Below are 14,183 nucleotides of genomic sequence, written 5' to 3' on the forward strand. Positions count from 1 at the left end.
CTTGGTGGATTAAAACAAAATAATCTCTCATGAAATGTGAAATATTTAACTGGGCTAAAGTCATTGTGTTGGCAGGATTACACTACCTCTAGAAGTTCTAGAAGGGAATTTGCCTCTTTCCTCTTCCAGTTCCTGGTAACTGGTGACAATCCTTGACTTATGAACACATTGCTCCAATCTTTGCCTCACTGGTAACATTGCATTCTTTTTTTTCTACGTCAAATCTCCCTCTGCCTTTTATTTCCCCCTTGGCCATGCCTGGCGTCATGTGGGAATCTTAGTTCCCTGAACAGGGATGGAACCCGCCGTGCCCCTTGCAGTGGAAGAATAGAGTCTTAACCACGGACCACTAGGGACATCCCCCTTTGCCTCTTTCTCACTTGCTGACACCAGATTATCCCAGATAATCTCCTCATGTACATGTACAGTCATCATGTACGGATGTGAGAGTTGGATCATAAAGAAGGCTGAGTGCCAAAGAACTGGTGCTTTTGAATTGTGATGCTGGAGAAGACTCTTATTCCTTGGACACCAAGGAGATCAAATCAGCCAATCCTAAAGGAAATCACCCTGAGTATCATTGGAAGGACTGATGCTGAAGCTCCAATACTTTGGCCACCTGATGGGAAGCGCCGACTCATTGGAGAAGACTCCTCATGCTGGGAAAGATTGAGGGCAAGAGGAGCAGGGGGGTGACAGAGGATGAGATGGTTGGATGGCATCATAGACTCAAAGGACGTGAGTTTGAGCAAATTCTGGGAGATAGACACCGCTCTCCTCCATCCGGGCAACTTTTGATTGCATACTTAACTGATTTTTACCTTGTTGGGTACTGGATGTTTTAATATGCCTGTAAATATTCTTGAGCTCTTAGTCAAATTATTTAAAATATCTCACTCAGGTATTACTTTGAAGATTCATTTTTGCCAGGTCGAGGGAACTGTTTAGTGTAAGACTAGTTTTGACCACCTCCTGAGGCAAAATTCTTGTACTTAATGAGTACCCATAAATTATACGCTTCTCAGGCTTCCCTAGTGGTAAAGAACCCGCCTGCCAATGCAGGAGATAGAAGAGACGTGGGTTCAATTCCTGGGTGAGGAAAATCCCCTGGAGGAGGGCATGGCAACCCACTCCAGTAGTCTTGCCTGGAGAATCCCCATGGATAGAGGAGCCTGGCTGGCTATAGTCCGTGAGGGGTCACAAAGAGTTGGACATGACTGAAGTGACTTGGCAGGCAAATCAATTATTTCGCAACAAAACATTTAGTGGTCTAAAATAGATAAAAGTGTGGCAACTGACTCCGCAACACTTCCCAGTGAAAACTTTAGCTGGTGCCAGAGGAGGGCCTGGGACTCAGATTTTGCCAGTTAAGCCCAAGCTGCCAAAGCACCACATTGGATGGTGTTTTAGCTCTCCAGGCCGAAAGCCTAGAAGCACCTGAGCACGGGAATCATCTGGAAGGAATCAGCTAGGAGAGCGGGCCGGGCGTGCGAGTAGGGGGCGCGGACGCCCTCGCCTCTCCCTCTCCCGCAGGTGATTCTCGGCTCGCGCCGCCGGCGCTGCTACTGGGGCGACAGCGTCGTGACGTAGCGTCAACGGCCGTCGGGCGACGGCTGGCGTTCGGCGCTGGTAGCTGCTGCCGCGGGTAGTGGGAGCCCGCCCTTTCCTTTCAGCACAAATGTCCGTTTGTAAAACAGCAGGGCTGGCGTCTGCAGGATTTGCGGGCTTCAGTCCTGCAGTAAGTGCGGGAGGCTCAGAATTTCCAACGAGTTCACCTTAGAGCCAGCCAGGGCAGCGCCAGCCTACCCAGTAACCTGAGTGCCCGCAGCGTCAGCAGCTACACCGAGGGGTGAGCTACCTCCCTCGTCCTCTCCAAGCGTTTCCACTATTTTCTCTGGCAGAAGCATCCTTGTTTTTCTCTCCGTTTTCTTATCTTGATGCACACTTTAAGGCCAGTCGTCCATGGGCTGTACCCACATCCCGCCTCCCCTCGCTCCCCCTTTTCTATAATGTCTCTTTAAAGTATCAAGGGAATCCTTGAAGGAACACCGTACATTTGTCTTCGTGGTGAAAAGTGACTGGTGGTGGTTGTTGCTCAGTCTGACTCTGTGTGACCCCGTGGGCTGTAGCCTGCCAGGCTCCTCTTGTCCATGGGATTCTCCAGGCAAGAATACTGGAGTTGGTTTCTTTGTCCTCCTCCAGGGGATCTTCCAGACCTAGGGATCAGACCCGCATCTCCTTCATTGGCAGTTGGTTTCTTTACCACTGAATCAGCATGACTGGTAGCCTTGGGTAAATTTCTGGTGAGACAGAATCAACCTCCTGGCACTGTTCAGTTCAGTTCAGTCGCTCAGTCGTGTCCGACTCTTTGCGACCCCATGAATCGCAGCACGCCAGGCCTCCCTGTCCACCACCAACTCCCGGAGTTTACTCAGACTCATGTCCATCGAGTTGGTGATGCCATCCAACCATCTCATCCTCTGTCGTCTCCTCCTCCTCCTCCTGCCCCCAATCCCTCCCAGCATCAGGGTCTTTTCCAATGAGTCAGCTCTTCGCGTGAGGTAGCCAAAGTATTGGAGTTTAGGAGGGTTAAATGGAACAGAAGTGTAAAATTATTAAGTATTTTCTTGTAAGTATTCGCCATATGTAACTTTTAAAAAATTATGGTGAGCTTGATGGAGTGGTTAGGTTAATTACTAGCACCTGCTGAATTTCCCATCCTTTTCTGTTGGTTTCTTAAAGTAGCCCATTATCTCTGCCTTCCCGTCTTCTATTTTAGGTAAACTTACTCTGTTCCCTCCTCTAAAGTGTGTTGGCCCATTGTGCCTTAAAACTCTTTTCTTTTTGTTTATGTAAGGACTTCTTCACAGCAGTTCCCTCTCAGTCATACTTTTTTCTTTCTATTGAATCATTTCAGTCAGCAAATTACTTTCTAGGACTGTGGTACCAAATTGCCACAAATAAGGTGACTTAAAACAATTTATTAAAATTATTTTAAAATTTATTTGGTTGCGTGGGGTCTTAGTTGTGGCACGTGGAATCTTTAGTTGCTGCAGGAAGAATCTTTCATTTCATCATGCAAACTCTGAGTTTCAGCTTGTGAGATCTAGTTCTCTGACCAGGGATTGGGGAGCACAGAGGCTTAACTGCTTGGGCCACCTGGGAAGTCCCTGAAACAATTTATTGTGAGAGAAATTTATTCTTTCACCATTCTGGAGCCTGAGTCTGAAATCAAGATGTTGGCAGGGCTATGCTCTGCTTAAAAGTTCTAGGAAAGAATCCTCTTGCTTCTTCCCAGCTTCTGGTAGATGGTGGCAATCCTTAATATTCCATGGCTTGTGGCTGCACCCCTCCAATCTCTGCCCTTGTCATTTCATGGCTTTCTTCCTTGTATGTCTATGTGCAAGTGTCTTCGGGTATTCCTTTCTTACAGTGAAAGTGAAGTCGCTCAGTTGTGTTGACTCTTTGCGTCCCCGTGGACTGAAGCCTACCAGGCTCCTCCATCCATGGAGTATTCTCCAGGCAAGAATACTGGCGTGGATTGCCATTTCCTTCTCCAGGGGATCTTCCCAACCCAGGGATCGAACCCGGATCTCCTGCATTGCAGGCAGACGCTTTAACCTCTGAGCCACCAGCGAAGCCTCCTTTCTTATAGTAACACCAGTCAATGGGTTTAGGGCCCACCCTAATCCAATATGATTTAATTTTAACTCGATCATATCTACAAAGACTTTTCAAATATGATCATATTCCCAGGTATCAAGGGTTAGGACTTGAACATGTGTTTTTAGAGGACATACTTCAGATCACAACTCTGGGACTAATCTAGGTGTAGAGTGCTTCAGACAACAGGGAACCAATGCTATTTCATCTTAATTATGCCAGTCTATCAGACAACTCCCAGGGTCAAGCACATGCTTTTAAATGTTGGGGAGGAGGCATTGTCCTGAATGTTAATCACCTTTGGACAGAGAAAAGTAGGCAGATGAAAATTTAAGGCCTGCCTTGTCTTACTTCCTTACTTATTCCAGCATGACTTTGGTGCTGCCCTGATATTGCTCTGCTGAAAGGCTATTACTTTCTGTGGAAATAATAATATGCATAAAAGGCATGTGTTAGCTTAAGAATGGGAAAAAGGTAAAAATAAAATTTTTAAGTTTTCTAAATACATTCTTTCACTGTTGCCACTGTCTTCTTCCTGCCTTTCAGCACCTGTCCTAAATGCCCACTCATAAATCACACGTCTAGGGGTTTTTCACAGGGGTTTTAGTTGTTGCTGTTAGGAATGTTTCCCTCTCCATTTTGTAGTTTCTCCAGAGATGATTTTAGGATTCACCATCTTCATATCAGTTGATAATCCTGCTACCCTTTTTGTTTCTTTAAAAATTTTTTTGTTTTGTATTGAAGTATAATTAATTTATAATGTGTTTCAGAAAGTTAGCACTTAGCAAATTTATTGAGTTAGTGTGTACATATATATCTATTCTTTTTCAAGTTCTTTTCCCATTTAGGTTATTACAGAGTATTGAGTAGAAGTCCCTGTGCTATACAGTAGGTCCTTGTTATTTATTTTAAATATAGTAGTGTATACGTGCCAATCCTAAGCTCCAGATTTATCTGTTCCCCCCACCTTTACCTTTTGGTAACCATAAGTTTGTTTTCTGGTGATTTTGCTTCTGTCTTGTAAATAAGTTCATTTGTATGTTTTGTTTTTTTTTTTAAAGATTCTGCAGATAAGTGATTTCATATGGTACTTGTCTGTCTGACTTACTTCAGTTAGTATGATAATCACCATGTCCATTCATGTTGCAAATGGTATTTTTTCATTCTTTTTAATCTGCCATTATTTTTAATCTGAAATCTTAATGTTTTATTCACAGGGAGGAATAGAAATTTTTCATCCATAATTCAGAAGCTAAGTAAATAACAAAATGAAGCCAGTAAAGCATCTGTTGACCTCTAGTAGTAAATTGGTAAACGTTCCAGAATTAACATTTAAAAAAGGACTATTTAATTCACCATTGTCACCTAAACCAAAGGAAAAACATAGTGCAAAATTAGCACGTGAGAAACTTGAACCGATGGTCTTAAAATCTCCACCAACAGGAGAATCCATTGTAAGGTATGCTTTGCCCATTCCATCAAGTAAGACAAAGGAGTTAATAGCAGAAGATGAATTGATCAGGAAAATTACCAAACATCTGAAGATGGTAAGATACTTGTTGATGCTTGATCCCCATAACCATTTCCAGGTTTAGTGATTTTCTGAGAAGACTCACTGGACTCAGCATATGGTCATATTGATAGCTAAGATATCGTGAAAGAAAAGGAAAATCAGCAAAAGGAAAAGGCACATGGGATGAAGTCTGCAGGAAACCAGGTCCAGGCTTCCTAGGTTTCTTTACCTTTGGAGTCACACAGGACATGCTTAATTCCCCCAACAGCAAATTGTGGCCACACATGTGAAATGTATACCAGAAGAGTTTATTAGAGACTCAGTGCCCAGGGTTTCACTGGAGGTTGGTCACCTTGGTACTCTCTGCCTTTTTGTTGTTAACTAGCTCAGTTGTATCAGATTCTTTGTGAGTCCATGGACTGCTGCACACCAGACTGCCTTGTCCTTCACTGTTTCCCAAAGTTTGCTCAAACTCATGTCCATTGAATCAATATGCCATCCAACCATCTCATCTTCTGTCGCCCCCTTCACCTCCTTCCCTCAATCTTTCCTAGCATGAAGAGTCTTTTCCAATGAGTTGGCGCTTCCCATCACGTGGCCAAAGTTTGGAGCTTCAGCATATGTCCTTCTAATGATTATTCAGGGTTGATTTCCTTTAGGATTGACTAGTTTGAACTCCTTGTTGTCCAAGGGACTCTCAAGAATCTTCTCCAGCACCATGATTCAAAGGCATCAATTCTTCAGTGCTCAGCCTTCTTTATGGTCCAACTCTTACATCTGTACCTGACTATTGGAAAAGGCAGAGTTTTGACTCTACAGACCTTTGTGGGCAAAGTGATGTCTCTGCTTTTTAATAAACTGTCTAGGTTTGTCATAGACAAAGAGCAAGCATCTTTTAATTTCGTGACCGCATGTACCAAAATTCTATACTCCCTGAAGGAAAGCAGGTGTTCAGCATAAATCATACAGTTTGTACAGTGAATTTAGGGACAGTGAGCCATTATCATCAGTCAGTAAACAGTGGGAACCCTCCTGAAATACAGGTTCTGAGACATAAGCAGGTCTTTCTAAGAATAGGTCTTTCTAAGTTTCATGCTTGCTCTGTTAGCTCTTCTCTGCACTTTAGAAACTCTAGCTCTCAGTGATGGGGAGGGAGGTGGTGGTAATCTCCCTTTCTCTGAGTTTCTTTTTTGCACATTGATCCAGAATTGAGTTGTGCATGTACCCAATACCAAGTGAGAACAGTGAGGGATAGCACAAATATGCAAAAAGTATAGATCATCAAACTTCCAAAGTACAAGTTTGCTCCAAGTTCAAAGGGTTAGCTCAGAGAATTTCCTTTAAAAACGTATTGCCTTGTGGTCTCCATCTCTCTATTTTCCCTACTCCAAGGAAGAAAGGAAAGTCAAGTCAGATTTTGAGGAATACATTGGTGGTAAGCAAAGTTGATGCTTCAGCTGTTCATAGACTCCCTTCAGTGCAGAAATGGAAGAGTCATAGGGCCTGTCTTCATTGAGAGGAATCAAGGACTATGGCTTATACTGCTTCTTCAGGATGATATGAGGTGGGGCATGAGATGGAAAATTTAAGTGTATGGCACTGGCAGAAATAAGTCTTACTGCTAAAATGATTCTGACATGGTTGATTAAGTACATTTTTATGTTTAATGTATTAATAAAATTTTTACACCATAAGTACATAATTTGCTTTGATTTTTCTCATAGGTGGTTTCTAGTTTGGAAGAAGCCTATGGATATGGCACTCAAAATGGAGAAAAAGCAGTTGTGAAGCCTGAACTTGAAGGATTAACCTCTTCTGTAAGTGTATGTAATGCTAATGTAGAGACATTAATGCTGTAAAGGGCTGAGAGTTTCTTTTAGAATCTGTGTATGTTCTCAGAATGAATTTGCCATCCAGGAAAATGATCGTCTTCGGAAACCTGAAAGTACTGTACTGATTTTTTCCATCCTCTGCCAAATACTTATCTTAAAGTTTAATTAAAGCATATCTGTATCTTGAGCTTACTTTTGATGCTAATGTATCTCCTACTTAATATTTAAGCTTTGGTTGGAGTTGATTTGCAAATGTATAGTCTTTATTGGGTTAAGAAATTATTTTTCTATTTTTTGGTTTGCTAAATAAAAGAGTCCCGAATATTGAAGAGGTTATTGAATTTTAACGAATTTGTTGTATATATTGAAGTGATGTAACTATTAAGGTGATTCCATTTTATAATTAATTCTGTTAGTTAGGGATTGGGTTTGGCTTCATGTAATAAAACAACTATGTTGGATCTTTTAAACCCAACCACTGTGTTGGGTCTTTCAAACACAGTATGTTTCTTGGTTTATTTGATTTCTTGTTTGATTTATTTTTTCAGCATTCTGTATTTTCATCATACAGATCTGGTATCTTTTTCTTGAGATCTACACATTAATATCATGCTACTTGGAATGATTTTTAATGGCATTGTGTTTTTAATTTTTTCCTTGTTTGTTATTAGTGTATATAAATATGATTGATTTTTCGTGTGCTGATCTTATATCTTGCAAACTTGCTCAATGTACTTTTTTCATTCTAGGATTTTTCTATAGATACTTTGGGGTTTTGTACATAAGCAATTATGTCATCTTCAAATAAGGACAATTTTACTTCTTGTCCAATCTGAATGTTTTTATTTCCTCCTTTCTCTCTCTCTTTTTGGCCATGCTATATGGCATGCAGGCTCTTAGTTCCCCCACCAGGGATCTTACCCCACATCCCTGTTATTGCAAGGCAGATTCTTAACCACCGGGAAAGCCCCTATTCCCACTTTCTAAAGAGTTTTTTATCATAAGTAGATGTTGAATTTTATCAGAAACGTTTTCTGCATCTTTTGAGATTATCATATGGTTTTTATTCTTCAATTTGTTAATATGGTGTATCACATTGATTGCAGATATTGAAAAACCCTTGCATCCCTGGGATAAATCCCACTTGATCTTATTTTATGGTCCTTGTATTGTTGGAGTAGGTTTGCTAGTATTTTGAGGATATTTTTTGGGGGGGGATTTTTTTATCTATGTTTATCAGTGATACTGTCCTATAATTTTCTTTTTCATGGTGTGTCTGATTTTTGTATCAGGGTGATGATGGCCTAGTAGCATGAGTTTGGAAGTGTTGTTTCCTCTACAGTTTTTTGGAATATTTTCAGAAGGATAGGTGTTAATTCTTCTCTAAATATTTGGTAGAATTCACCTGTGAAGTCATCTAATCCTTTTGTTGGGAGTTTTAAAATTGCTCTTTCAATTTCATTTCTGATAATTGTTCATATTTTCTATTTGTTTTTTATTTCTTTGAGGTTGTCCGTTTTATTGGCATATAGTTGCTCATGGTAGTCTCATAATCTTTTGTATTTCTATGGTTTGGTTGTAACTTTTGCTTTTTCATTTCTGATCTTATTGATTTGTGTCCTCTCCCTTTTCTTGATGACTCTAGCTAAAAGTTTATCAATTTTGTTTAATTTTTCAAAGAACTAGCTTTTAGTTTCATTGGTCTTTTCTCTTTTTTTTTTCTTTTAGTCTATAATTTATTTCAGCTCTGATTCTTTATGATTTCTTTTATTCTACTAACTTGGAGTTTTATTTGTTCTTTGTAGTTGTTTTAGGTATAAGGTTAGGTCGTTTGAGATCTTTCTCCTTGCCAGAGATAAGCTTGTATTGCTATAAACTTCCCTCTGTAGAACTGCTTTAGCTGCATTCCATAGGTTTTGGGTCATAATGTTCTCATTTTCATTTGTTTCTGGGTATTTTTTTATTTCATCTTTGATTTCTTCAGTGAACCATTGGTTGTTTAGTAGCATATTGTTTGGCCTCCATGTACTTGTGTTTTTTGCAGTTTTTTTTCCTTGTAATTGATTTCTGGCATCATAGTGTCAGACAGTTTGCTTGATACTATTTCAGTTTTCTTATATTTGGTGAGGCTTACTTTGTGGCCCAGCATGTGTCCTGGATAATTTCCATATATACTTGAAAAAGAATGTGTATCTTGATCAAATTTATCTTCACCTTCTATTTGTGACCTTAATGTAGGTGGGAGGAAATCCCCAAGTATTCAAATGGTCTCATTTTCTATTGGTGAATAGTAATTCTGGTTAATTCATTTTACCACTCTCCTGAATGACTAGTTTCCCCCTCTGTCTCCTATATGACTATAGGTTTTTACCATGATAAAAAAAGTATGAACTTGAGTGTGTTTAAAATGTAATGTTGAGGGAACATATTCCTCCTGGAGAACATTCTGTTGAAAATGTTGTAACTGTGTATAAGCATCTGAGATTTTTTAAAAATCTTTGGTCAATTGTCTGATTTACAAATCAGTGCTCTACTAAAAGAGATTCAGTCATTGTGACATTTTAATATATAACTTTTTCTTCAAAAATTTCTATTGCTCATTAAGAGAGGATGAAAAACTATGCCTCTTGGCAAGTATACTTATAATCAGAAGTCATAGTCAGCATTCGTTTTTAACACAAAGCATTATTATAATGCATATTTAAGTGTATATATATTTTTTACTACCCCTAAATTTTAGGAGTCTGAGGCTGGAATGCCTGATTTTCTGCATCTGTGTAGAGGAAAATGTAAGGAGAGGCATAGTTGGGTTTATGTCATTATTGAACCACTTCTCAGAATGTACTTTCTTTGCGGGAGAATTTGCTAGTGTAGTGAACATGGTTTCCTATCTTGATGCATTTCAAGGGACATAACTTACATATACAAACTATTTTCAAAAATAGTTAAATATACTGAAATATGGATGGATATGCCTATGAACTTCGAAATAAAAATGACTGTGTTTTGCTGCTTTTTTCATAAGGTTGGGGATGATCTGACTTCATTCTTAATATGTTGTTCACAATTTGCAACTCAGTTAGAAGCAGCAGCTAAGGAAGAACATAATGTATGTATTCTGTGTAAACTGCCAAGTATAAGATATTACTTAATATTTTAATCATAAGTTAAAAACAGTATTAATAATAAAACAATATAAACTGATAATTACTAATTAAATTATTAGTTATTAGTAACATTTTAGTAAAAAAATACTTAGTTATATTTGCTGTTTGATCTTAAATATGACAATCCAGTCAGCAATATTAGTTTAGATATAGTGCCTTTAGTTCAGTTCAGTCGCTCAGTCACGTCCAACCCTTTGCGACCCCATGAATCTCAGCACACCAGGCCTCCCCTGTCCATCACCAACTCCCAGAGTTTACTCAAACTCATATCCATCAAGACGGTGATGCAGTCCAGCCATCTTATCCTCTGCCGTCCCCTCCTCTTCCTGCCCCCAATCCCTCCCATCATCAGGGTCTTTTCCAGTGAGTCAACTCTTTGCATGAGGTGGCCAAAGTACTGGAGTTTCAGCTTCAGCATCAGTCCTTCCAGTGAACACCCAGGACTGATCTCCTTTAGGATGGACTGGTTGAATCTCCTTGTGGTCCAAGGGGCTCTCAAAAGTCTTCTCCAACACCACAGTTCAAAAGCATCAATTCTTCAACACTCAGCTTTCTTCACAGTCCAACTCTCACATCCATACATGACCACTGGAAAAACCATAGCCTTGACCAGACGGACCTTTGCTGGCAAAGTAATGTCTCTGCTTTTTAATATGCTTTCTAGGTTGGTCATAAAGCCTTAAGCTGTTATAAAAGGCATTGGAAAGCATTATTTGTTATCATAGGCATTTATTTCTGTGACTTTTCCTTTATGAACAGCATTGACTGGGTCATTAGTATTTTCATATGTAGTATTTACATTTTATTGTTTTTAAAGTAAGTATGGACTGCCAGGAAAGTCCCTATGCTTATTCTGATTTCTTTCAGTGAAGCAACTTTTCTTCTGCCTGAATGTATGTAATAAAATTTTTCTTTAATAGTGTAATTCAGAAGTTTTACTTGGTTGTGATTGAGTTTGGTTGTTTTTTGTGGCAAAGGTTATCAGTTTAGCATTACATTTTGAAAGTGGTAAATATTGGTATTTTAGACTGTGTGACGGGTTTTGTGTATTCATTTTCTCTCAATCTCCCAAACTAGTTCTTTGCATTTTCCACTAAAGAAAAAGCAAGTAGTAGTGTAGTATTTTATATCTTGATTCTTAGACCTTTTAGTATAGCAAAGTTATATTTAAGAAATAGTGATGATAAGATATGCTTTTCATTGTTGTACTATCTGCTCTGGGGGAAAAAAAATGCTTTTCTGAGAGGAATTTAAATTTTATTTCTTACCTGTATTAAGAAAATACATGAAATCATAAATGTGAATTGAGTTTTTTAAATATAGATCTATAAGGATGGAAAATTCTTTCTTTTCTTAGAACTAAATTGTCTTGGCAAGATATGCTAAAAACCATCTGTAAATATAAAATTGTTGTGATTTGGATTTGTTTGTGATTGGATTATAGATTTGTTTGTGATTGGATTATAGATTTATAGATTATAGATTTATTTTAGTAACTAGTGTACTTTGGTGATTAAAAATGTCAAGAGACTTGAATTAGATATTTTATGTTGTGAGAATTTTATTTTTAAGTGTTTTAATTAAAACTTTATTTTCCAGATTTTGGAATCTCTGTTTAAGGTATGTTCAATATATTGCTTACTATAATTTAATACAGAAATGCATAAAATGAGTTTTCTAAGTTTTGAAGAAATAAAACATAAAAGCTTGCAAACTTGCTGCTATATATATTTAAAAATTTTATGTTTCAGTTTTATGTGGCATCAGCGCCATTCTGAACACTAGGATAAAATGATATTTGATGTAGGGCTAATATTTGATACACAGACACACACATACACATAGACATATGGACTCATTTATTTCACTGCAGAAATTAAGTTGTCAATATTTCTTTTTGTTTTCTTTTTTTTAAAGTGGTTTCAGCGACAGGTCAATCAGATGGAAGAGGTAAGCATAGCATTTCTTATTAATTAAATTAATATTTTGTCTCATTTGAAAATCAGTGTGAAGTATAAATTTAAGAATTTTAATAACCATTGGTTATAATCTTTTGACTTAGAAAGAGGAGGAATAAATAGGTAGAATACAATGTATTTTAGTGATTTATACACAATATTCTTGCATTGTCTGGCCTCCTCTGAATTTGACTTATTATTTTTTCCATAATTTACTTAAAATAGTAAATAAGTGACAAGAGGCCTTATCAACTTAAAGATTTCTCCTGTGTAAAAATTAATTCATAGTATGATGTATGCTTATTCATAAAATTTTATATTTGTTTTTCTTTGAATTTAATGTTACTTTAATGATTTTTTAATACTTTCATTTTCACATTTTTGCCACCAGTTTGAAGAATACTGGTCCCTATCCTTATGGGCTTTAAATTCTACTTTGAAAAAGATTTTATATATGTTATTAATACAGCAGAATGATCTCCTGGGTAGCTTTAGGGAGTTAGAGAATTATACTAGTTCTACCTTGGCTGTGTTTATTGTTTAGTCCAATTAAAGTTCTGAGAGAAGATGCCTGTGGGGAATGTGTCATACCAGGGACCTGCCAGAAAGCCATCCGTGGGGGTGGGTGCTGTTAAAACTTGCTGTAGGTGAGTACTACTAGTTACCCTGTGTACTGCCCTAGGATTAAGCAGAGAGAGATGACAGAACTTGGAAGAAAAGCTTTTTCCTCCTCTGAAGTTTTCAGGACCCTCTGCTGACAAAGGTTAATATCATGCTGCCTGTCAAGTAGAGATGTTCCACTGCTATAAACAGGGACAATGGAGAGTGGATTTTTGATGACAGGCAGTATATGGATAATTGTAGCTGATTGCTTTGTCACTTTTTAGGTTAGTTTATAATTGGTGTCCTCTTATTTGGGATCTTGCCTTTGTCCATAAGGTATTTATCTCCTGCTTCCCTTCCATTTATTCTTCATCCCACAATCTCAGACTTCCAGTACATTGCCTGGTACTTACTTCGTGCTGTTACATCTTTAATCCCATTCCAGGTAGCTGTTACTAAGGTGAAGTATCTGTTTTAAGTTCCCAGTGTTAGAATTTCTCTTTGTTATGCCCGCAAAACTATGGCTAAACTGCTTTTTTCCCAACTTATCCTCTCATCACAAGGATTAGCATTCTTTTTAAAATATTTTGAGTTGCCTTTAACTGATCCTGCTAAAATTGTTATTTAACGTACTTAAAATCCCTATATATTAAAAAAATAGAAGATTGGATTTGAGTTTTGACATATTAAAACCAACACTTACTGTAGTTCTGTTGCTAGGCAGTTGCTCATTTATTTGTAAAATTAGTATTTGATTATAGCTATAGATTGATAATATAAAATTTACTTAGATATGATAAGTGATATGAAGTTTTTTTGAGTATGGGAGCAAAATGTGTATTTCCCAAGTAACTGGATAATTTTATTATTTTTAGATAAGCAAAGATCAAACTTTTTCAGAAGCAGAATTTCCAACTCCTGATAAAACAGTCAGTTTAAGCATTGCACAAATAGTAAAGCAGGTACACAAACTTGAAGAACTGAAAAATCGCCTTAAAGAAGGGTCTAAATACACCTTCAGAGAACTGTTGTCTAAACCCAAGTAAGTAAAATGTTAAAAGCGTTAAAAGAATTGAAAACAGTAAGAGTAGGTATATAATTAGTGACACATATAAGATAATGGTTCAGGTACTATACTGTACATAGAGCTTCTAAATCACATTAGAAGGTATAATTAGCTTGCTCCTACTTGAAATTTTTAGTAGTTTGAAATGGTTCTAGGCACCTGTGCCTATTAAAATTCAGTTTAATTAAAAAAACAATTTTTTAGTCATACTTGCACATTTCAAGTGCTTAGTAGCCACATATAGCTATTGTTTGACAGTTCTGTTGAATGCTGCTGGCTTTAAAATATCTGGTTTATAAACTCTCTTCTCAGTTTGATTTGGTAGCTTCCATAATATATTTAAGGCATAGTGAAATATTTCATTGTTCAAGAACACCATCA

The 14,183-nt window shown here is 37.7% G+C and overlaps 1 protein-coding gene across 1 annotated transcript in view; it reads left to right on the top strand.

Moving 5' to 3' along the window:
- Positions 1 to 1,653: 1,653 nt before the first annotated feature.
- The window catches only part of LOC122448446 (coiled-coil domain-containing protein 7-like), a 76,840-nt gene continuing 64,310 nt past the window's right edge, over positions 1,654 to 14,183 (top strand). The window contains exons 1-7 of the mRNA XM_043479753.1: positions 1,654 to 1,849; positions 4,881 to 5,210; positions 6,901 to 6,993; positions 10,034 to 10,117; positions 11,775 to 11,795; positions 12,093 to 12,125; positions 13,612 to 13,778. Of these exons, the coding sequence (XP_043335688.1) occupies positions 4,932 to 5,210; positions 6,901 to 6,993; positions 10,034 to 10,117; positions 11,775 to 11,795; positions 12,093 to 12,125; positions 13,612 to 13,778 (677 nt within the window). The 5' untranslated portion in view covers positions 1,654 to 1,849; positions 4,881 to 4,931. The remainder of the gene's footprint in view (positions 1,850 to 4,880; positions 5,211 to 6,900; positions 6,994 to 10,033; positions 10,118 to 11,774; positions 11,796 to 12,092; positions 12,126 to 13,611; positions 13,779 to 14,183) is intronic.

This window comes from Cervus canadensis, chromosome 10, assembly GCF_019320065.1.
Source record: "Cervus canadensis isolate Bull #8, Minnesota chromosome 10, ASM1932006v1, whole genome shotgun sequence".
Classification (NCBI taxonomy): domain Eukaryota; kingdom Metazoa; phylum Chordata; class Mammalia; order Artiodactyla; family Cervidae; genus Cervus; species Cervus canadensis.